The following is a 17,647-nucleotide window of genomic DNA, read 5'->3' as shown; positions in this document are numbered from 1 at the left end:
GTTGAGCAACTGAAACTGTATATCAGGCAAGAATTGGACAATATTTCTCTTTCAAAAACTACAGCAATTAGTGTCCTCAGTTCCCAAACGTTTACAGAGTGTTGTTAAAAGTAGAGGTGATATAACCCAGTGGTAAACATGCCCCTGTTCCAAATTTTTTTTTGAAACGTGTTGCTGACATCAAATTCAAAATGAGCATATATTTTTCAAAAAACAATAAAACTTCTCAGTTTCAACATTTGATATGTTGTCTTTGTACTATTTTCAATATAATATAGGGTTTCCATGCTTTGCAAATTATCGCATTCTGTTTTTATTTCCAGTTTACACAGCGTCCCAACTTTTTTTGGAACTGGGGTTGTACATGAGGTGTTGACCTAAATACTTTCAATAGTTACTTTCTCTATTATTTTGAAATGGACATTGCAACAGATTGTATACTACATACCACATGAATTCATATGCATAGGCAGACGCTGCTTTAAAATTGTATGCACACAGTTGTGTAGGATGTTTTTGTTTGCTGTAGCATTACAATTTTTCCTTCACTGAAACTAAAAGACATGGTTTGCCAAGTTTGATGCGTCACTAATGCTCTTTTGGCTGACTCCCCGCAGCTAGTGGAGATTCACTTAGCACATTGCAATGTAATTTACGAAGGCTGAAAGTTCCTTTGGGGATGATAATTCAGTACAATCAGAGACCGTGTATTAAATATGCAAAAGTACATTTTCACCAGATAGAGATAAAATTTTACCGTTCGCTGGGTTTTGAAATGGTCAGAAAGTTTCTTGAAATAATAATTTAATATAAACTTAATGATAAAATGACTATATACAAAGTGTATAAAAACATTTTATTTCCAAAAAGCTATAAAAATTTCCCAAAGGCACTTCAATGCAGCAATTAAAATAAATAATATTCACTAATTCTAACTGTTCATTTGAAATGCATTATGAAGTATGTGTTTGTGTATGCAATGACTAAAATTTATTTGACATGTTTTGTTTTTATCTACACAAAAAGGTAAATAAATAAAAATAAATTAAGCAGACCCAAGTTATATGACATGTTTCAGCTTACTCAAAATACAAAAACTTCTAGAACCAGCGATGTTTCCTTCTTTGTGCCGAATATGCTCTGGTTTTCCAACTCAACTCAAATGTGAGTCAGTCTTTGAATCACCTCTCCTTCATACTATCTTTTATGTAAGTAGGCAAGATATCAATCAGACTCTCCTCTACGATGAGCCCAGTCAACTTCAATAGGTTGCAGTCACCTATCTCAATAGGCAAAGACTCCAGCCTGTTACCCTTTAGTTCCAGACACACCAAGTGGGCCAAGTTCCCAACCCTTGGAGACAAAAAGGAAATTCTGTTATTCCCCAGCTCAAGAGTTCTCAACCTCTTACAGGAGAACAGCTCCTCTGGGAGCACTTCTAGTGAGTTGTAAGCAGCAGAAAGGTGCCACAGACTCTGGAGGATACCAATTTCAGGGGGCAATGAGGTGAGTTGATTGTGGGACAGATCCAGGTGCCGAAGCTTGGTACAGTAACAAAGGTGCAATGACAGTCTATGAATCTTGTTCCAGCTCAAGTCGAGTGTCTCAAGCGAGCGCAATTTGTTGATGTGCTCGGGGATGGAGCGGATAGAGTTGTGCCATAGTCTGAGCGTGCTCAGTCGGCGGCAGTGTTGCAGGCTAAGGATTTCCTCTACAGTGGTAAGCCTGTTCTCCTTCAGATCCAGCTGTTGCAGATTGGTGAGGCTGAAGATAGCGCTGGGGAGGCGCTCCAGTTCGCAACCAATCAGCTCCAGCATGGCCAAGTTTGCAAGCTTCTTCAGACTACTGAAGGCATGCAGCCTGCTGCCCTCGTTGTGCACACATAATCTTAGCAGCTGGCCACCTACATCCACCACACTGGAAGGGATCTTGGCAAGTTTACCACGCAAGGTCAACACACGAAGGTTCTTGAGCTCCCGCAAGGTGTCTAAGGTGGTGCCACGATGGACCTCATTGGTGAGTGGCCCACTCAGGTGGAGCTCTTCCAAATTTGTTAAAGTGTACATCCACAAGGGGACCTGCTCTGGGTTGCTGAAGGTGAGGAGGAGGACTTTCAGGTTCTCTCGTAGGTAAGTGAGGGCTTCTAGGTGAAGTCTGGCAGGGCAGTGAATGAGGGAGATTTCCTGTAAAACTGCAAGTTGGGTCACCGTGCCAGGAATAGTCACATTATTGATCTGTTCCAGCTTCAGAGATTCCACTTCTGGCACATCGAACACAGTGCTGGGTAAGCCTGGCAACATGAACAAGTGCAGTTCTAAGCGGTCACTGGTGTTCCTTGAGAGACGTGTGCGGAGTTTCTTGATGGGCCACTCGTGATTGAGGTTAACCTGACTCAACCTGCTCTCACTCACTTCAGAGAGAAAAACAGCAAAGCGTTTAGAGTAGAGAGGGTCGTACTGATCGCTGAGGTGCAAGAGGAATGCAAAGTCATTTTTAACGTCAGGGATGTCGTTGATCCCTGTCTCCAGACGTACATGCTCGAAGGAGTATGCTTTCAGTGGCCGATGGAAGAGCCAGTAGAGAGAATAGATGCATAGTATTCCATACACACCAACAAACCCAATGTAACAGTAGGCTAGTTTTGAGAAGAGGTGTGCTTTGTTGTTATTACAGCAGAACAAACCAAAACCAGTCAGGTCAGGTGGGACTCTGCAAGTCACTACAATCTCAATATTTGGTACAAGGAAAACACTATAAATGGTGATGATGGCAAATTTTAGCACCTTGAGTGAGGTCTGGAGAACATACATAAGGTAGAGGAGGTCTGCCTCTTCTACATGTGTCTGAAATTTTCTCACCTTCTCAAACAGAGCCTTGGCCTGCTCGCCTTCTTTTTTGTCCAGGACAGACGTGGCATGCTCAGGCTCCTTCTCCTGGTCAGACACAACCGACGTAGAACGAATAAAGGCAGCAGATTTGTCCTCCTCATCAGGACTTTCCACCGCCGATGCTTTTGCTGTGCAATTTTTCTTCCACGTGACCATGTCTTCTCTCTCCTCAGATACCTCACTAATTGCTCGAGTGGTCCAGGGGGAGTCAAAGCACTTCCCCAGGATTGACACAAACAGCTCGATCTTGGACGACGTCCCAGGGAATTTGAACCAGAAACTGCTGGCTACCATAAAGATCATAGTATGGATGACCACCAGGTAGGGGAAGTACTTGCCATACCAGTGCACTGCCCTTTCATAGCAGAAACTGTTTATGAAGATGTACTGGTGAATGTCCAGGTTGTTCTTTCGGCCAAACACCTCTACAATGTTTGGGGTGATGTTCTTGGTGATGGCATGCTCCCATAGGCTCTTGCTCTCTCTGGGTTTTTGGAGGTAGCTGCAATCCATGCTTTCATCTAAGTCTCCAGCGAAGCAATCAGGGAGACAGGAGATCTTTTCCTGTGTCAGCTATCAAAAGAGAGAATTGTCAGAGACCTGCTACCTGAAACAATTCATATCCAAACATTGATCATGTGGTTCACACCATTTAACATTCCATTTAATTATACCACAGCTTTGTTGAATTGTCAAATCTGAAGGTGTCTGACAGTTCCAACAGTCGTGGATGTAATTCAAAGATATTTAGCGAAGAAAAACATATAATGATTAATATGGTGAAGCTTTCTGTTAGACATTTATTCAACATTATGGAAAGAGTCTCCGGTGTCAGCATGATATAATTTTTTCCATCAGGGAGTCTTCAGGGCAGACGACTTTGCCTTTTCTGGTTTCTCAGTAAAATCACAAGTTGTGTGTGTGTGGTTTTTTTTTTTACTTATTAACTTCAAGAGAGATAAAATAGAAGCCGGTTAGGGAATGGCTGTTTATAAGTGTTATAAAGTACGTGATGATAACCATGCAATATACCATGCACTGAGAGGCTCCAGTTGAAATTATGGATTCTCTGAGGTGACTGGCATCATACCATTTTCTAATAGTACTAATAGTACTATGCCAGTCACTGAAGAGAATCCATAATCCCCAGTGCCTCTCAGTGCTTGGTATATTTGATTTATATCCCTCATTAAAAAATTCCAAACTAAAAGTTTTAAGACTGAATCCTGGCATAAACTCACTGGAGGCAGCCATGTTTGTTGTTTACGTCGGCGCGACCTTTGACTTGTGCATGTGCAATGTACCATGTTATCGCCTGCCTCGCTAGGCATGATCATGATACGTAGATCCACACACTGTGACTCGAGTCGGCCATATAGCTTGAAATTGTGATATCAGTCCATGGTATATCCAGGATATACCATGACTGACTCACAGCATATCTATTTTTTTTTTTTTTTGGCATCACTACTTAATTAATGGTGGAATTATTTTATGTCATGTGAGCCATCCTTGGCCAATCCCTGCACAGGAATTTTTTGATGAGGGATATAATAAGAACCAACCTCCTTCATGGACATTCCATTACATTAAATGTAACGATAAACAGTGAAAAAGTATCATGTACTTCATAAATAAAGTACAGATTGTCGTCATTGGCAAATTACTGAGGTATAAGGGGAATAAAAAACACTTCAGGACATGTTCTTATAGACCCCTTTCACTGACGTCACCCGAAACCGGAAGTAAACAGACCCTGCGCCATTTTGGAAGACCAACAAACTCGTGATAAGGGGATAATAACGGCAGCGGTATGTGAACCCACGAGAATAAAGTGGAGTGGCAAATGACTTAAACAAATCTGAGCTGTTTTATTTATGATTTATTGGCCCAACAGTAGACTTGAAAGAAACCTGTGTGAGACTTGGCAAAAAACTGTGGATATAATGGATAAGTCTGTGCATGATCTGCGGACATTTTGAGGTAAGCAAATGCAAGAAATTCAGATTTAAAACATGCTAAAGTGGCCCCAAGTCGATAACTGTATGAGGAGCAAGCCTCCCAGACTTCTACAGTTTAATAATAATAATAATAATAATTTAGGATGGTTTGGGGCTTGCTCGCTGCTGCCAGGTTGGTTGTTGAGTAGCCTGACTGTTTTTTTTTTTTCTTGCATGTGGTATCATTGTTGATGCGAGGTTGTTTTTTGAACATGCCAATGCGGACACGATTTCCCCTGATGAGTTATGACTTCAGACGCAATGCGTGTGTGGAGTCCGCGTGATATGTGCGTAAGATAGGCTTCTCATGTGTTTGGAGATCTGCGCTCCGAGACAAGCGCAAGCACACACACCCCCAAGGGAAAGAAAGGGACCCCCCCGAAAATATCGGCATAGTTCGAACACTGAGTGTAGGCACTGGGTGTAAACAACAAATAGTTTACAATGTCTGGGTAGCAAACAGATGGCAGAATTGGTGTCCGGTCCTCCTTATGTTTCTATTCTCCCTTGCCGCGAGTCTTATCATATGGGTCAAACCCATCAATCACAGCCAGTTTCTCCACATACCGTGCCCTTTCTGCAACTGGTAATGTACTCACATAACCAGAATTATCATCCATCGTGTCACTTTACTCTCGCTCGTACTTTGTTTTATATTGTGAGTGCATGTACTTGGTCTTCCAATATGGCGCCTAACAAAATCTCGCGGCGCGGTGACGTCATGTGAAAGGGGGCTATAGGAAAATACTTTAATCTTCAGCATGCATTGTTGTGCCTTTTTCTTTATAAACATAGTAGCTCTGGATAGCTGATACGACAATCTCTATATTGAAATATCAATAAATTATATCACTGTATACCTTTTTGGAAGTATAATAATATATTTATATAATTAATACTTCCAAATCATTGATTAACTCCGCTGATACTCAGAGGACTAGTCTGAAAAACTATTTAAAAAAAATCTAATCAATTGATTCAATTTCCAATGCAGTTCCTAACAAAAATCATTAACTTACAGTTTTCATTGGCTTTCCAAACTATAAAATGGTAATTTCTGGCGCTCAGCAGAGCTAAATATCCTAATACATAAAATATATCGTGAAAACATCTTCAACTATGGTAAACTGCTATTTCCTTCTCTTGTCACCTTCCCCTACTAGAAGCTATTCAACCAACAAGCAGCGTTTGAAACATGGAGCAAATTACTGTACTTGCTACTCTCCATTTTTTGCACACGTAGGAATGTTCAGAGATAAAATAAACCTTCTTTACTCAGTCGTTTAGTATTAGGTCTTGATGGCTGCATGGATCAGGTTTATAATTGCTAATATAAGATTGTACGAATGAAATATTAAGCCCTAGAGAGCATCTAATCCAATTCTATATGAATCTAGGTCAGGACAGTGCAAAACCAGGCGAGACTGTTATCCCTTACATGCACTAGAAGGTTAGACTTACAAATAAGAACTTGCGAATAATATTTAAATACTGGGAGTAGACGTGAGGTCTGAATTTTCCCATACATTACAACGTTTTTGATCTATAACTGAGCCTACTGCTGTGGCTTATAGTTGTTTATAGTATTTCAGTTTATATCCTACTGTCTCTGTCTCTCTTGCTTTGCTTTCATTACTTTATCCTCCTCTGTGTCTTGCCAGACCACCTCTGTAAATAATTTGCTCAGAAGTGGTTAACCTGGTCACATCACTGAAGAAGAAATAAATTTAAAACACAGTACACCTACCACAGTAAATAAATAGCTTGGCCATTTCACATGAAGACAGCATGGAAGTCAAAGTGAGGTAGTATAAGTACATGAGAATGCAGTGAATATACAATTAAAAGTGTAATATAAACCACAGATCCCACTATTTTTTTAGGAAATCAGGACATACACGCATATACATATATAAACAGGTCTTGCTCACAGAAGGTCATCATAGAATGACTCACTTCTGCCAACATGCTTTAACCTTAAAGTCAACAGTCCAACCCTTAAAGGCGCCTTTCTGACTGACTGGCACATAATCAGACAAACCGTTATGCGGAAATGTTAGAAGTAAAGCGCTTACTCATTGTTAAAGACTTAACGGCTGCTTAATTTTAATAGGATATTTATATTCAAATTGGCTCAAACCATTTCTGTCCCTACCAAAGAACCAAGCAGATCATGACTAAAACCCTGAATTCAAAGAAAGCAATATGAGAACAGTCCGACAACTAATCAAACGAAAGACAATTTAAAATCTTGACAGAAATCCAGCCATACAGCCTCTTGTACAGGTTCTCTCGGTAAAAATAAAGTGAAAAGAGATAAATGTTGGTAGACTGCCTCTGAGGTAATAGGATATAGATAGTTATCGTCACTCTTCCATGATTTAGTAACTAACTAAGATGCATGCAATGTCAAATGAAGAGAATATACGCTACGATATGCAATCTCCACAGATTAAAAGGCCAACTGTACACTTTTCCATGACTTTACTAATATTTATAGGACATTTTTAGTGTATCAACACCAACTTGTGAATTTCCAAAGCCATTTTGTAGCTGCTTAATAACACGTCTAAAATGACTTTCAAGGTCACTTCATTGCAGACTTGCTGATAACCAAGCAGGAACATTACTGTTAATAAACATTACTGTCAATGATACCTTTCTGTTTTAGCCAGCATTAACATTTTTCAGAAGTTTGTGCGACAGTAGCTCTTCTATGGGACTGGAACATATGGGCTAGCCTTTGTGCCCCATGCGAACCAATGAGCCTTCGACATCCATGACCCTGTCGCCGGTTCACCGGTTGTCCTTCCATGGACCACTTTTGGTAGGTACTAACCACTGCATACTGGGAACGCCCCACAAGATGTGCCATTTTGGAGATGCTCAGACCCAGTCATCTCGCCAGCACAATCTGACCCTTGTCAAAGTTGCTCAGATCCTTACACTTGCCCATTTTTCCTGCTTCCAACACATCAACTTCAAGAACTGACTGTTCACTTGCTGTCCCCTTGACAGGCGCCATTGTAATGAGATAATCAATGTTATTCACTTCACCTGCCAGTGATTTTTAATGTTATGACTGATCAGTGTATACACTCTCTTATCTGGATTAAAATGCATGAGCAATGTGGAGGAAGTTAAGTGAATGTGAAAGGTGAAGGTACCTGCATGGTGCATCCAAAGACGCCGATCATTAGCATGGCTATGCACAGGTACTCCGAGAAGACGTCCCACCATGGCTTTAAAACTCGGAACCGTGGATTTTGTTCCGAGGTAATGTTACGGAATTCATTAACGGGAATCATGCTGGAATCTGCCCATCAGGTGGATATGATATGAAGGATATGACTTAAATTAAAATGAAATCAAAAATAAAAATGAGCTTAGTATCGCAATATGAGATATCACAGGTATTGTCAATACTTTTTCTGACACTAATTTTGTACCAAATGTTTCACTTTCCCTCGTTTTCCCACATTAAACTGTATATCTCTGTAAATGTTCAATTTATTTGACAGGTTCTCACATACTGCATTATAATGGAAAGTCTTTATTTAAGCTCGGAAGCAGGTCCGTGACAAATATTTAACTTCTGTTTATAACAGGAGCATTGTGGGGTAGGAAAGAGGTTTGCATAATGCACAGGAATGCTATCTATCTATCAACTACAGAAAAAACAAAACAAACAAACAACAACAAAAAAACATGGTCAGATACCATTATCGGCCATCAGAGTAGAATGACTGTTTTGCAAAGACTGTTGAAAGAAAGCTTCAGCAACTTTTCATAACGCTGCTCATACTGGGAGTAGATTTAAACATTTATTCATTTTCAATAAGCAATTTATAACCTCACGGTGGTGTAGTGGTTAGCGCTGTCGCCTCACAGCAAGAAGGTCCTGGGTTCGAGCCTTGGGGCCGGCGAGGGCCTTTCTGTGTGGAGTTTGCATGTTCTCCCCGTGTCCGCGTGGGTTTCCTCCGGGTGCTCCGGTTTCCCCCACAGTCCAAAGACATGCAGGTTAGGTTGACTGGTGACTCTAAATTGACCGTAGGTGTGAATGTGAGTGTGAATGGTTGTCTGTGTCTATGTGTCAGCCCTGTGATGACCTGGCGACTTGTCCAGGGTGTACCCCGCCTTTCGCCCATAGTCAGCTGGGATAGGCTCCAGCTTGCCTGCGACCCTGTAGAAGGATAAAGCGGCTAGAGATAATGAGATGAGATGAGATGAGATGAATTTATAACCTTCTATACTAGTAACCTCTGTTTTGGGTCACAGTCAATCTGCAGTCTATCTCAGGAACACTGGGGGTGAAATGGGAATACATCCTGGATGGGACAATAGTCCATCACAGGATGCCATGTACACATTCATTCACACTTAGGAGTAATGTAAAGTAGCCAATCCACCTACAAACATATTTTTGGGAGGTGAGAGGAAACCAAAGAACCACATGGTCACAGTGAGAACATGTAAAGAAATTCCACACAGACTGTAACACTCCAGGAATAGAGGTGTGAAGATACATAAAGAAAATAAATAAATAAATTTTATACACACACACACACAGAGTTGTGGTCAGAAGTTTACATACAGTGACATGAATGTCATCTTGGATATGAATGTCATGGCAATATTTGGGCTTTCAGTAATTTCTTGAAACTGTTCTTTTTCTGTGGCAGAATGTACAGCATACATCTTTAATTAAAAAAAAACACTAGAATTTGGTGCACAAGTTTTAATTTTCTTTGGGGTTTCTTAAATCAACACAGGGTCAAAATTATACATACAGGGTCAAAAATATACATACAGCACACCTAATACTTGGGTAAAATGTCTCTTCGCAAGATTCAACTTGACCAAACATTTTTGTTTACCGTCAACAAGCTTCTGGCAGAATTCTGGTTGGATATTTCACGACTCTTCATGGTAGAACTGGTAGAGTTCAATTAATTTTTTTTCTTGGCATGGTCTTATGGACTTATAAGCATGGTCCATATATTTTCAATAGGGTTGAAGTCAGGATTTGTTTTAACCTTAATGTTAGCCTGCTTTATCCTCCACAACCAGCTCTGATGCATGTTTGGGTTCATTGTTCTGTTGTAACTCCCAAGTCGTGTTCAAGTTTCTGATGGTTTATGCTGAAGAATTCTGAGGTAGTCCTCCTTCTTCATTATTCCATCCACTTTGTGCAATGAACCAGTTCCACTGGCAGCAAAACAGCCCCAGAGCATGTTGATCCTACCACCACCACCAGCTGGTACAGTGTCCCTCTGTACATGGTGGTCATTGTGGCCAAACTCAATCTTTGTCTCATCTGACCATACAGCTATCCTCCAGAAGGCTTTTTCTTTGTCCGTGTGGTCAGCTTCAAACTTTAGTGAAGCTCGAAGGTGTCAATTTTGGAGCAAGGGGTTACTTCTTGGATAGCAGCCTCTTAGTCCATGGTGATCTGAACTGTAGACAGTGATCCATGAGCTTCCGGTTCATGGCAGGGCTGTGCCATGGTAGTTCCTGGGTTGTTCCTGACTATCCAAACCAATTTCCTTTCAGCTGATGGTGACAGCTTGAGTTTTCTTGAAACAAAGTGGCTTGGCAAAGTGACTACACCTCACAATAACTTGGATACAATTGTTTGAACTGATCTTGGAGTTTGCAGTTGTTTAGAAATGGCTCCAAGAGACATTCCGGAGTCGTGTATATCTGCGATCCTCTTTCTCAGATCTGCACTGAGCTCCTTGGACTTTCCCATTTTACTGTGTGTTGGTCAATCCAATGAGTGCTGTAAACAAACCCTTTTTATGAAGGCACAGAGAAGCTACCAGCTGTAGTCAATCATGATCGCTAACAGGAAGTTAAGAAACCTTGGCCATGGCAAGATAAGAGACATTTTGGAAGTTTCAGCACCTCTGAATCAATAAGTGAGTGTATGTAAATTTTTGACCCTGTATGTATAATTTTGACCCTGTGTTGATTTCAGAAAACCCAAAGAAAATTAAAACTTGTGCACCAAATTCTAGTGTTTTTTTAATTAACGATGTATGCTGTACAATCATTCTGCCACAGAAAAAGAACAGTTCAAAGAAATTACTGAAAGCCCAAATATTGCCATTACATTCATGTCCAAGATGACATTCATGTCACTGTATGTAAACTGCTGACCACAACTGTATATGAGAATGGTGTTTTTATGTTTTGCTCTGGATCACAACCATACTGTCAGAAAAAAGGTATATACCCTTATATTTTTCTTCCCCAATTGACAAACAAACACTGTTAATGTTCTGTATTCAGTGGATGTACAACACTGGCCCTGTTATATACCTTAAATGATATTTTACATGTACAGTATAATCCTTTGACAGAACTGAGGCACAGGTGGTAACACTGCCACCACTGGATCCACCGCCAACCTCACAAAAATGAAGGGTTTACCAAAAATTAATCAAAAATACCTCTTGTTCCTTTAACTAAAGATACCTAGGACATTTAGGACACCCTTCCAATGACATGTGGGATCTTAGTTTAGGAAGTCAGCATGCTTTTGAGGAATGGATCTTTTTTCCCAATTCATCACATGTATGTTAGCGCATAATGAAATTCTTTCTCTGCATTTAACCCATTTGGGGATGTGAGCACACATTCCCAGAGCAGTGGGCAGCTGTGCTGCAGTGCCCGGGGAGCAAAATAATAATGAGGTAACTGGTGTGTGTCTAAAAGTTCTTGCCAAATCCAACCCAACAGCTCTGACTTACTCTGAAATACCTTTCCAGGGTTTACAGCAGCCCAGGACTTGTATATTTTGCAGAATTGTTTCAATAATGGTTAAAATGAAGCCTTACATACCGCCACTTTAAAATAATAATTAAAAAAAACTTACATACGGCCACTTTAAGTAAGTGATGCAGAAATGTGAAAGTTTACTCCATGGAATAAAGAATTTTAAAATTAGTCACATGAACACTACCAGAACAGGTTTAAGTCACAAAAATACCACCATAACCCCATTTAAGTGCAATACAAAGTGTTTCTTCACAGCCTCATAGACAAATCTAAACGACTCTGCAAATTAAACGACACTTTTAATGTAATTAGATGATATTTAAATAAGCATAACAATCCTCACCTGCTTTTTTTCTCACGTGTTCACCATCTTCCCAAGTCCTTGGACCTTCATCTAATTAGTGCTGCTCCATTTCTGTTCTCTCACTGAATCTTGAGGACCGCCGCTGGGGCTATTATAATCAGGGTTGCCAGATTGGTTGTAATAGTTTTGTAAGCCAATCTCGCTTTAAAACACCTTTCCAAATCGATACAAGAGCCAAACTGATTTGTAACAAGTACAGAAGCTAATAATATATAAATCTACATAGATATATTATATTTAAAGTTATTCTTTTCATTACATTTCTCAATAAATTATGTTTAAAATAAAACCAATCTGGCAATCCGTGTAGTTACGCATGTAGACTGTAGATGTCGCTGAAAGCTCTCCAAACCGCACATTTTAATTCTGAACTGTATAACTGTAAAAGTTGTAATCGGTGAATACTTTTATGTCGTTTCCTTTCAGTAAAAACAGATTTTTTTTTCCTCCAGGAAGGGTAATTTTTCCTTCAAAGAGACGCAGAAAGTGCTGGAATAAAAATTTCCCAGCTGCACCAAACGCAGTTTTTTCTGAGGAGTATCTTTTTTCAGTTTCTAGGCTTTTTTTTTAAAACAAATCTAGGATACTTTAATTCATGCCCTAGTATGATATAATTTTTTTATCTGGATATTTAATAAAAAACTTGGAAAAAACCCCCCAAAAACAAACAAAAAAAGACGTATCACTTGTTGAAGTTACAGAGTGAGCGAGTGGGTAAGTGGCGCCATCGTGTGGTTAAATGGTAAAAGACACCATGTGCTTTATTAGCACACCTTCAACTAGTTCCTTTCCTATATCCAAGAAATACAGTAGTTTGACCTGAAGGTTTCCATCCATCTATCCATTATCTGTAGCCGCTTATCCTGTCCTACAGGGTCGCAGGCAAGCTGGAGCCTATCCCAGCTGACTATGGGCGAGAGGCGGGGTACACCTGGGACAAGTTGCCAGGTTATCGCAGGGCTGACACATAGACAAACAACCATTCACACTCACACCTACGGTCAATTTAGAGTCACCAGTTAACCTAACCTGCATGTCTTTGGACTGTGGGGGAAACCGGAGCACCCGGAGAAAACCCATACGGACACGAGGAGAACATGCAAACTCCGCACAGAAAGGCCCTCATTGGCTGCTGGGCTCGAACCCAGGACCTTCTTGCTGTGAGGCGACAGTGCAAACCACTACACCACCATGCCGCCCCCTGAAGGTTTCATGAAAGTTAAATTTATCAGTTTAACACTGGAACCAACCTACATGATCCCACTATATGATTTTCTATAGTTTGCATTTGCATACCGGGAACATGATTGGCTCATATGTTTTATGACACAATAACACAAACCTATCACAGTCACTACTAGCTCAGATTCTACAACGAGGTTTTCAGCAAATGCTGTAAAACTGCTATAGTGTTGGTTTTTACACATTGACCAGTGTGTGAACTCCCTTAAAAGGCTTTAATCCTTTTTTTTTTTAAATTTACATTCTAATAGGGTGCAGCACGGTGGTGTAGTGGTTAGCACTGTCGCCTCACAGCAAGAAGGTCCGGGTTCGAGCCCCGTGGCCGGCGAGGGCCTTTCTGTGTGGAGTTTGCATGTTCTCCCTGTGTCTGCGTGGGTTTCCTCCGGGTGCTCCGGTTTCCCCCACAGTCCAAAGACATGCAGGTTAGGTTAACTGGTGACTCTAAATTGACCGTAGGTGTGAATGTGAGTGTGAATGGTTGTCTGTCTCTGTGTCAGCCCTGCGATGTCCAGGGTGTACCCCACCTCTCACCCATAGTCAGTTGGGATAGGCTCCAGCTTGCCTGCGACCCTGAAGAACAGGATAAGGGCATTTGGTGTGAAACCTATGCCAAATCAAATATGTGGATCGAAATTGGGACAGATGATCCGCTGTGGTGACCCTTAACGGGAGCTGCCAGAAGATGATTACATTCTGATTGGTCAATTATGTCATTCTACGGGCTGTTATTTCTGAAAAGCAGACCATTGCTATAGACATAGCTCTGATCTGGAGAACAAGGTCTAGTCATATCAATCCGCAGAAAGAAATCTGTTTAATTTTGTTGCTTTTGTAATCAAATTAATATCATCATCTCATTTGTGACACCCTGTGAGGGGAAAAAAAAAAAATCAAAAGGCTACTCCATCAGAAAACACCCTGGAAGAATTTTCTAATATTAATTATAATGTTCAGTTTAATGTGAATTTAATTCTTGTGAAATAAACCCCTTCGTTGTAATTCAAGTCCCGTAATTCATCGTTTTGGAGTAATGACAGGCCAAACATTATCCCTTACATAAATAACATTTGGGGTAAATTCTCAGGGTGTTTGATATCCAGATTTTTATTTTGTTCCCTCTCCGAACACACCTGAGCCAAGCAAGAAACTGCATGCTTGCACATCAGTAAGCCATCAAATCAGTGTAATATATGTTACTGTATGAATTATGTCAAAATAGTGTGCCAAATACAGTACTATGTACGTAGTTTTTGACATAACTGATGGCTGTAGAATATATTAGACAGCCCTGTTACCATCTTTTATCTTCTATCCTTCTGTTTTGCGATCACAAAATCCTTTTCTGCAAAGGTTAGGACTGACTGCCCCTAGGGTTTTCATTTTTTGTAACACAATGACAATGACACATTCGATGGTCATTGCTATAGATTGGGAACCATTAAGGGTTCTCAACTCCAAATACACCTGACAAGCTACTGACCAGTCACTTGAGCTGTATTAAAAGTCTTGGGAACTCTTATTTAATGGATCGCCTATTCTATACAGAGGCAGCATTTTTCCCCTGGCTAATACTGGATGTATTTGCCAATCTCACCAAGCATTTAAAGATATTTAACAGTTATTCCACAAAATCAAGTCATATATGAACTGATAGCTGACGAGGTGCGTAGCACCGAGATTGAGTGGAATGACTGCTTTATTTTATCCACATTCACTGGATTTTGAGAAACAGAGCATTTTTAGCTCAGCCGACCGCAGGCCAGGCTAGATGAGCTTATGCGATCACGCTTCATCTGTCATCCATCCGTCCACAAAAATCGCTCCTCCTCCAACAGGATTAATTGGATTTTGATCAAACTCACATACAGTGTCTTGCATAAGTATTCATCCCCCTTGGTGTTTGTCCTGTTTTGTCGCATTACAAGCTGGAATTAAAATGGGTTTGGGGGGGTTAGCACCATTTCATTTACACAACGTGCCTAACACTTTAAAGGTGAAAATTGTTGTTTTATTGTGACACAAACAATAATTAAGATAAAAAAACAAACAGAAATCTGGAGTGTGCATAGGTATTCACCCCCAAAGTCAATACTTTGTTGAGCTACCTTTTGCTGCAATTACAGCTGCAAGTCTCTTGGGGTATGTCTCCATTAGCTTAGCACATCTAGCCACTGGGATTTTTGCCCATTCCTCAAGGCAAAATTGCTCCAACTCCTTCAAGTTAGATGGGTTGCATTGGTGTACAGCAATCTTCAAGTTATGCCACAGATTCTCAATTGGATTGAGGTCTGGGCTTTGATTAGGCCGTTCCAAGACATTTAAATGTTTCTCTTTAAACCACTCCAATGTAGCTTTAGTAGTATGTTTAGGGTCATTGTCCTGTTGGAATGTGAACCTTCGTCCCAGTCTCAAACCTCTGGCCGATTCAAACAGGTTTTCCTCCAGAATTTCCCTGTATTTAGTGCCATCTATCTTTCCTTCAGTCTTGACCAGCTTTCCTGTCCCTGCAGATGAAAAATATCCCCACAGCATGATGCTGCAGCGGCATGGTGGTGTAGTGGTTAGTGCTGTCGCCTCACAGCAAGAAGGTCCAGGTTCGAGCCCCGTGGCCGGCGAGGGCCTTTCTGTGCGGAGTTTGCATGTTCTCCGTGTCCGCGTGGGTTTCCTCCGGGTGCTCCGGTTTCCCCCACAGTCCAAAGACATGCAGGTTAGGTTAACTGGTGACTCTAAATTGACCGTAGGTGTGAATGTGAGTGTGAATGGTTGTCTGTGTCTATGTGTCAGCCCTGTGATGACCTGGTGATTTGTCCAGGGTGTACCCCGCCTTTCGCCCGTAGTCAGCTGGGATAGGCTCCAGCTTGCCTGCGACCCTGTAGAAGGATAAAGCGGCTAGAGATAATGAGATGAGATGAGAGCATGATGCTGCTGCCACCATGCTATACTGTAGGAATGGCGTTCTCAGGGTGTTGGGTTTGCACCACACATGGCATTTCCTATGATGGCCAAAAAGACCAATGTTAGTCTCATTTGACCAGAGAATCTTCTTCCATGTGTTTGGGGAGTCTGCCACATACTGTTGGGTAAACGCCAAACATGTTTTCTTAAGTAACTGCTTTTTTCTGGCCACTCTTCCATAAAGCCCTGCTCTGTGGAGTGTACGGCTTAAAGTGGTCCTATGGACAGATTCTCCCATCTCTGCTGTGGATCTTTGCCGCTCCTTCAGTGTTATCTTTGGTGTCTTTGTTGCATTTCTGATTAATGCCTTCCTTGCTCAGTCTGTGAGTTTTGGTGGGTGTCCTTCTCTTGTCAGGTTTATAGTGGTGACGTATTCTTTCCATTTTGCTCTAATGGATTTAATGGTGCTCCCTGGAGTATTCAAAGTTTGAGATATTCTTATAACCCAACCCTGATCTATACTTCTCCACAACATTGTCTCTGACCTGTTTGGAATGCTGCTTAGTTTTCATGTTGCTTGCTTAGTAGTGCTGCAGAGTCAGGGTCCTTCCAGAACAGGTTGATTTATACAGACATCATGTGACAGATCATGTGACCCTTTGATTGCACACAGGTGGATCTTAATCAACTAATTATGTGACTTATAAAGTGAATTGGTTGGACCAGCTCTTATTTAGGGGTTTCATACGAAAGGGGGTGAATGCCTCTGCACACTCCAGGTTTCTGTTTTTTTTTATCTTATTGTTTGTGTCACAATAAAACACTTTTCACCTTTAAAGTTGTAGGCATGTTGTGTAAATCAAATGGTGCTAACCCTCCAAAAATCCATTTTAATTCCAGCTTATAACGTGACAAAACAGGACAAACACCAACGGGGATGAATACTTTTGCAAGACACTATAAACATTGTCAAGATGGTGGCGCCACCTGTCATATTTACAAGTTTATGGGCATCTTGGCCATTATGAGCTCCAGCGTCATTGAGGCTATTTTTATTTTTTTGCAAATTCGATAAATTAAAACTTTATACAGAATGCCTGACAAAATCATTTCGGCACATCACAAACTGGTGAAATGACAGGAGCAATTTGTGGAAAATGCTATAATAATTAGTATTATTGAAAAACAAACAAAAGAAACGAAACGATTGCTTTTTTGGGGCTTTTGTTTCCGAGTAGAGTTTTTATTTCGTCCTCGGTTGGTTCAGGAACACGCTCCACCATTTTGTTTTTCTCTACTCACGGTATATGAGCTGATAGCCTAGTAGTAGAGTAGCCGATCAGAGTGCGCGATTGCTCATATCCAGTGAATGTGGATAGAATAAAATACTGTATATAACATAACTCGGTGCTCTTATGTTACGGGATGCCGATAACGTATCATGTGGCTAAATCAACATTTTTCTCTCCATTTTG

At 40.8% G+C, this 17,647-nt stretch overlaps 1 protein-coding gene across 1 annotated transcript; it reads right to left on the bottom strand.

Annotated features, from left to right (window-relative positions):
* Positions 1–1,099: 1,099 nt before the first annotated feature.
* si:zfos-323e3.4 (volume-regulated anion channel subunit LRRC8E) lies at positions 1,100–8,196 on the bottom strand. The gene is made up of 2 exons (XM_060918872.1): positions 8,056–8,196; positions 1,100–3,461 (listed from the first exon to the last, which is right to left on the bottom strand). Exons 1-2 carry the CDS (start codon positions 8,194–8,196, stop codon positions 1,182–1,184), a joined length of 2,421 nt encoding a protein of 806 aa, XP_060774855.1. The 3' UTR covers positions 1,100–1,181.
* Between the last annotated feature and the right edge of the window lie 9,451 nt (positions 8,197–17,647).

Source organism: Neoarius graeffei, chromosome 4 (assembly GCF_027579695.1).
Source record: "Neoarius graeffei isolate fNeoGra1 chromosome 4, fNeoGra1.pri, whole genome shotgun sequence".
In the NCBI taxonomy this organism is placed as follows: domain Eukaryota; kingdom Metazoa; phylum Chordata; class Actinopteri; order Siluriformes; family Ariidae; genus Neoarius; species Neoarius graeffei.
This window is presented reverse-complemented; position numbering and strand designations above follow the sequence as displayed.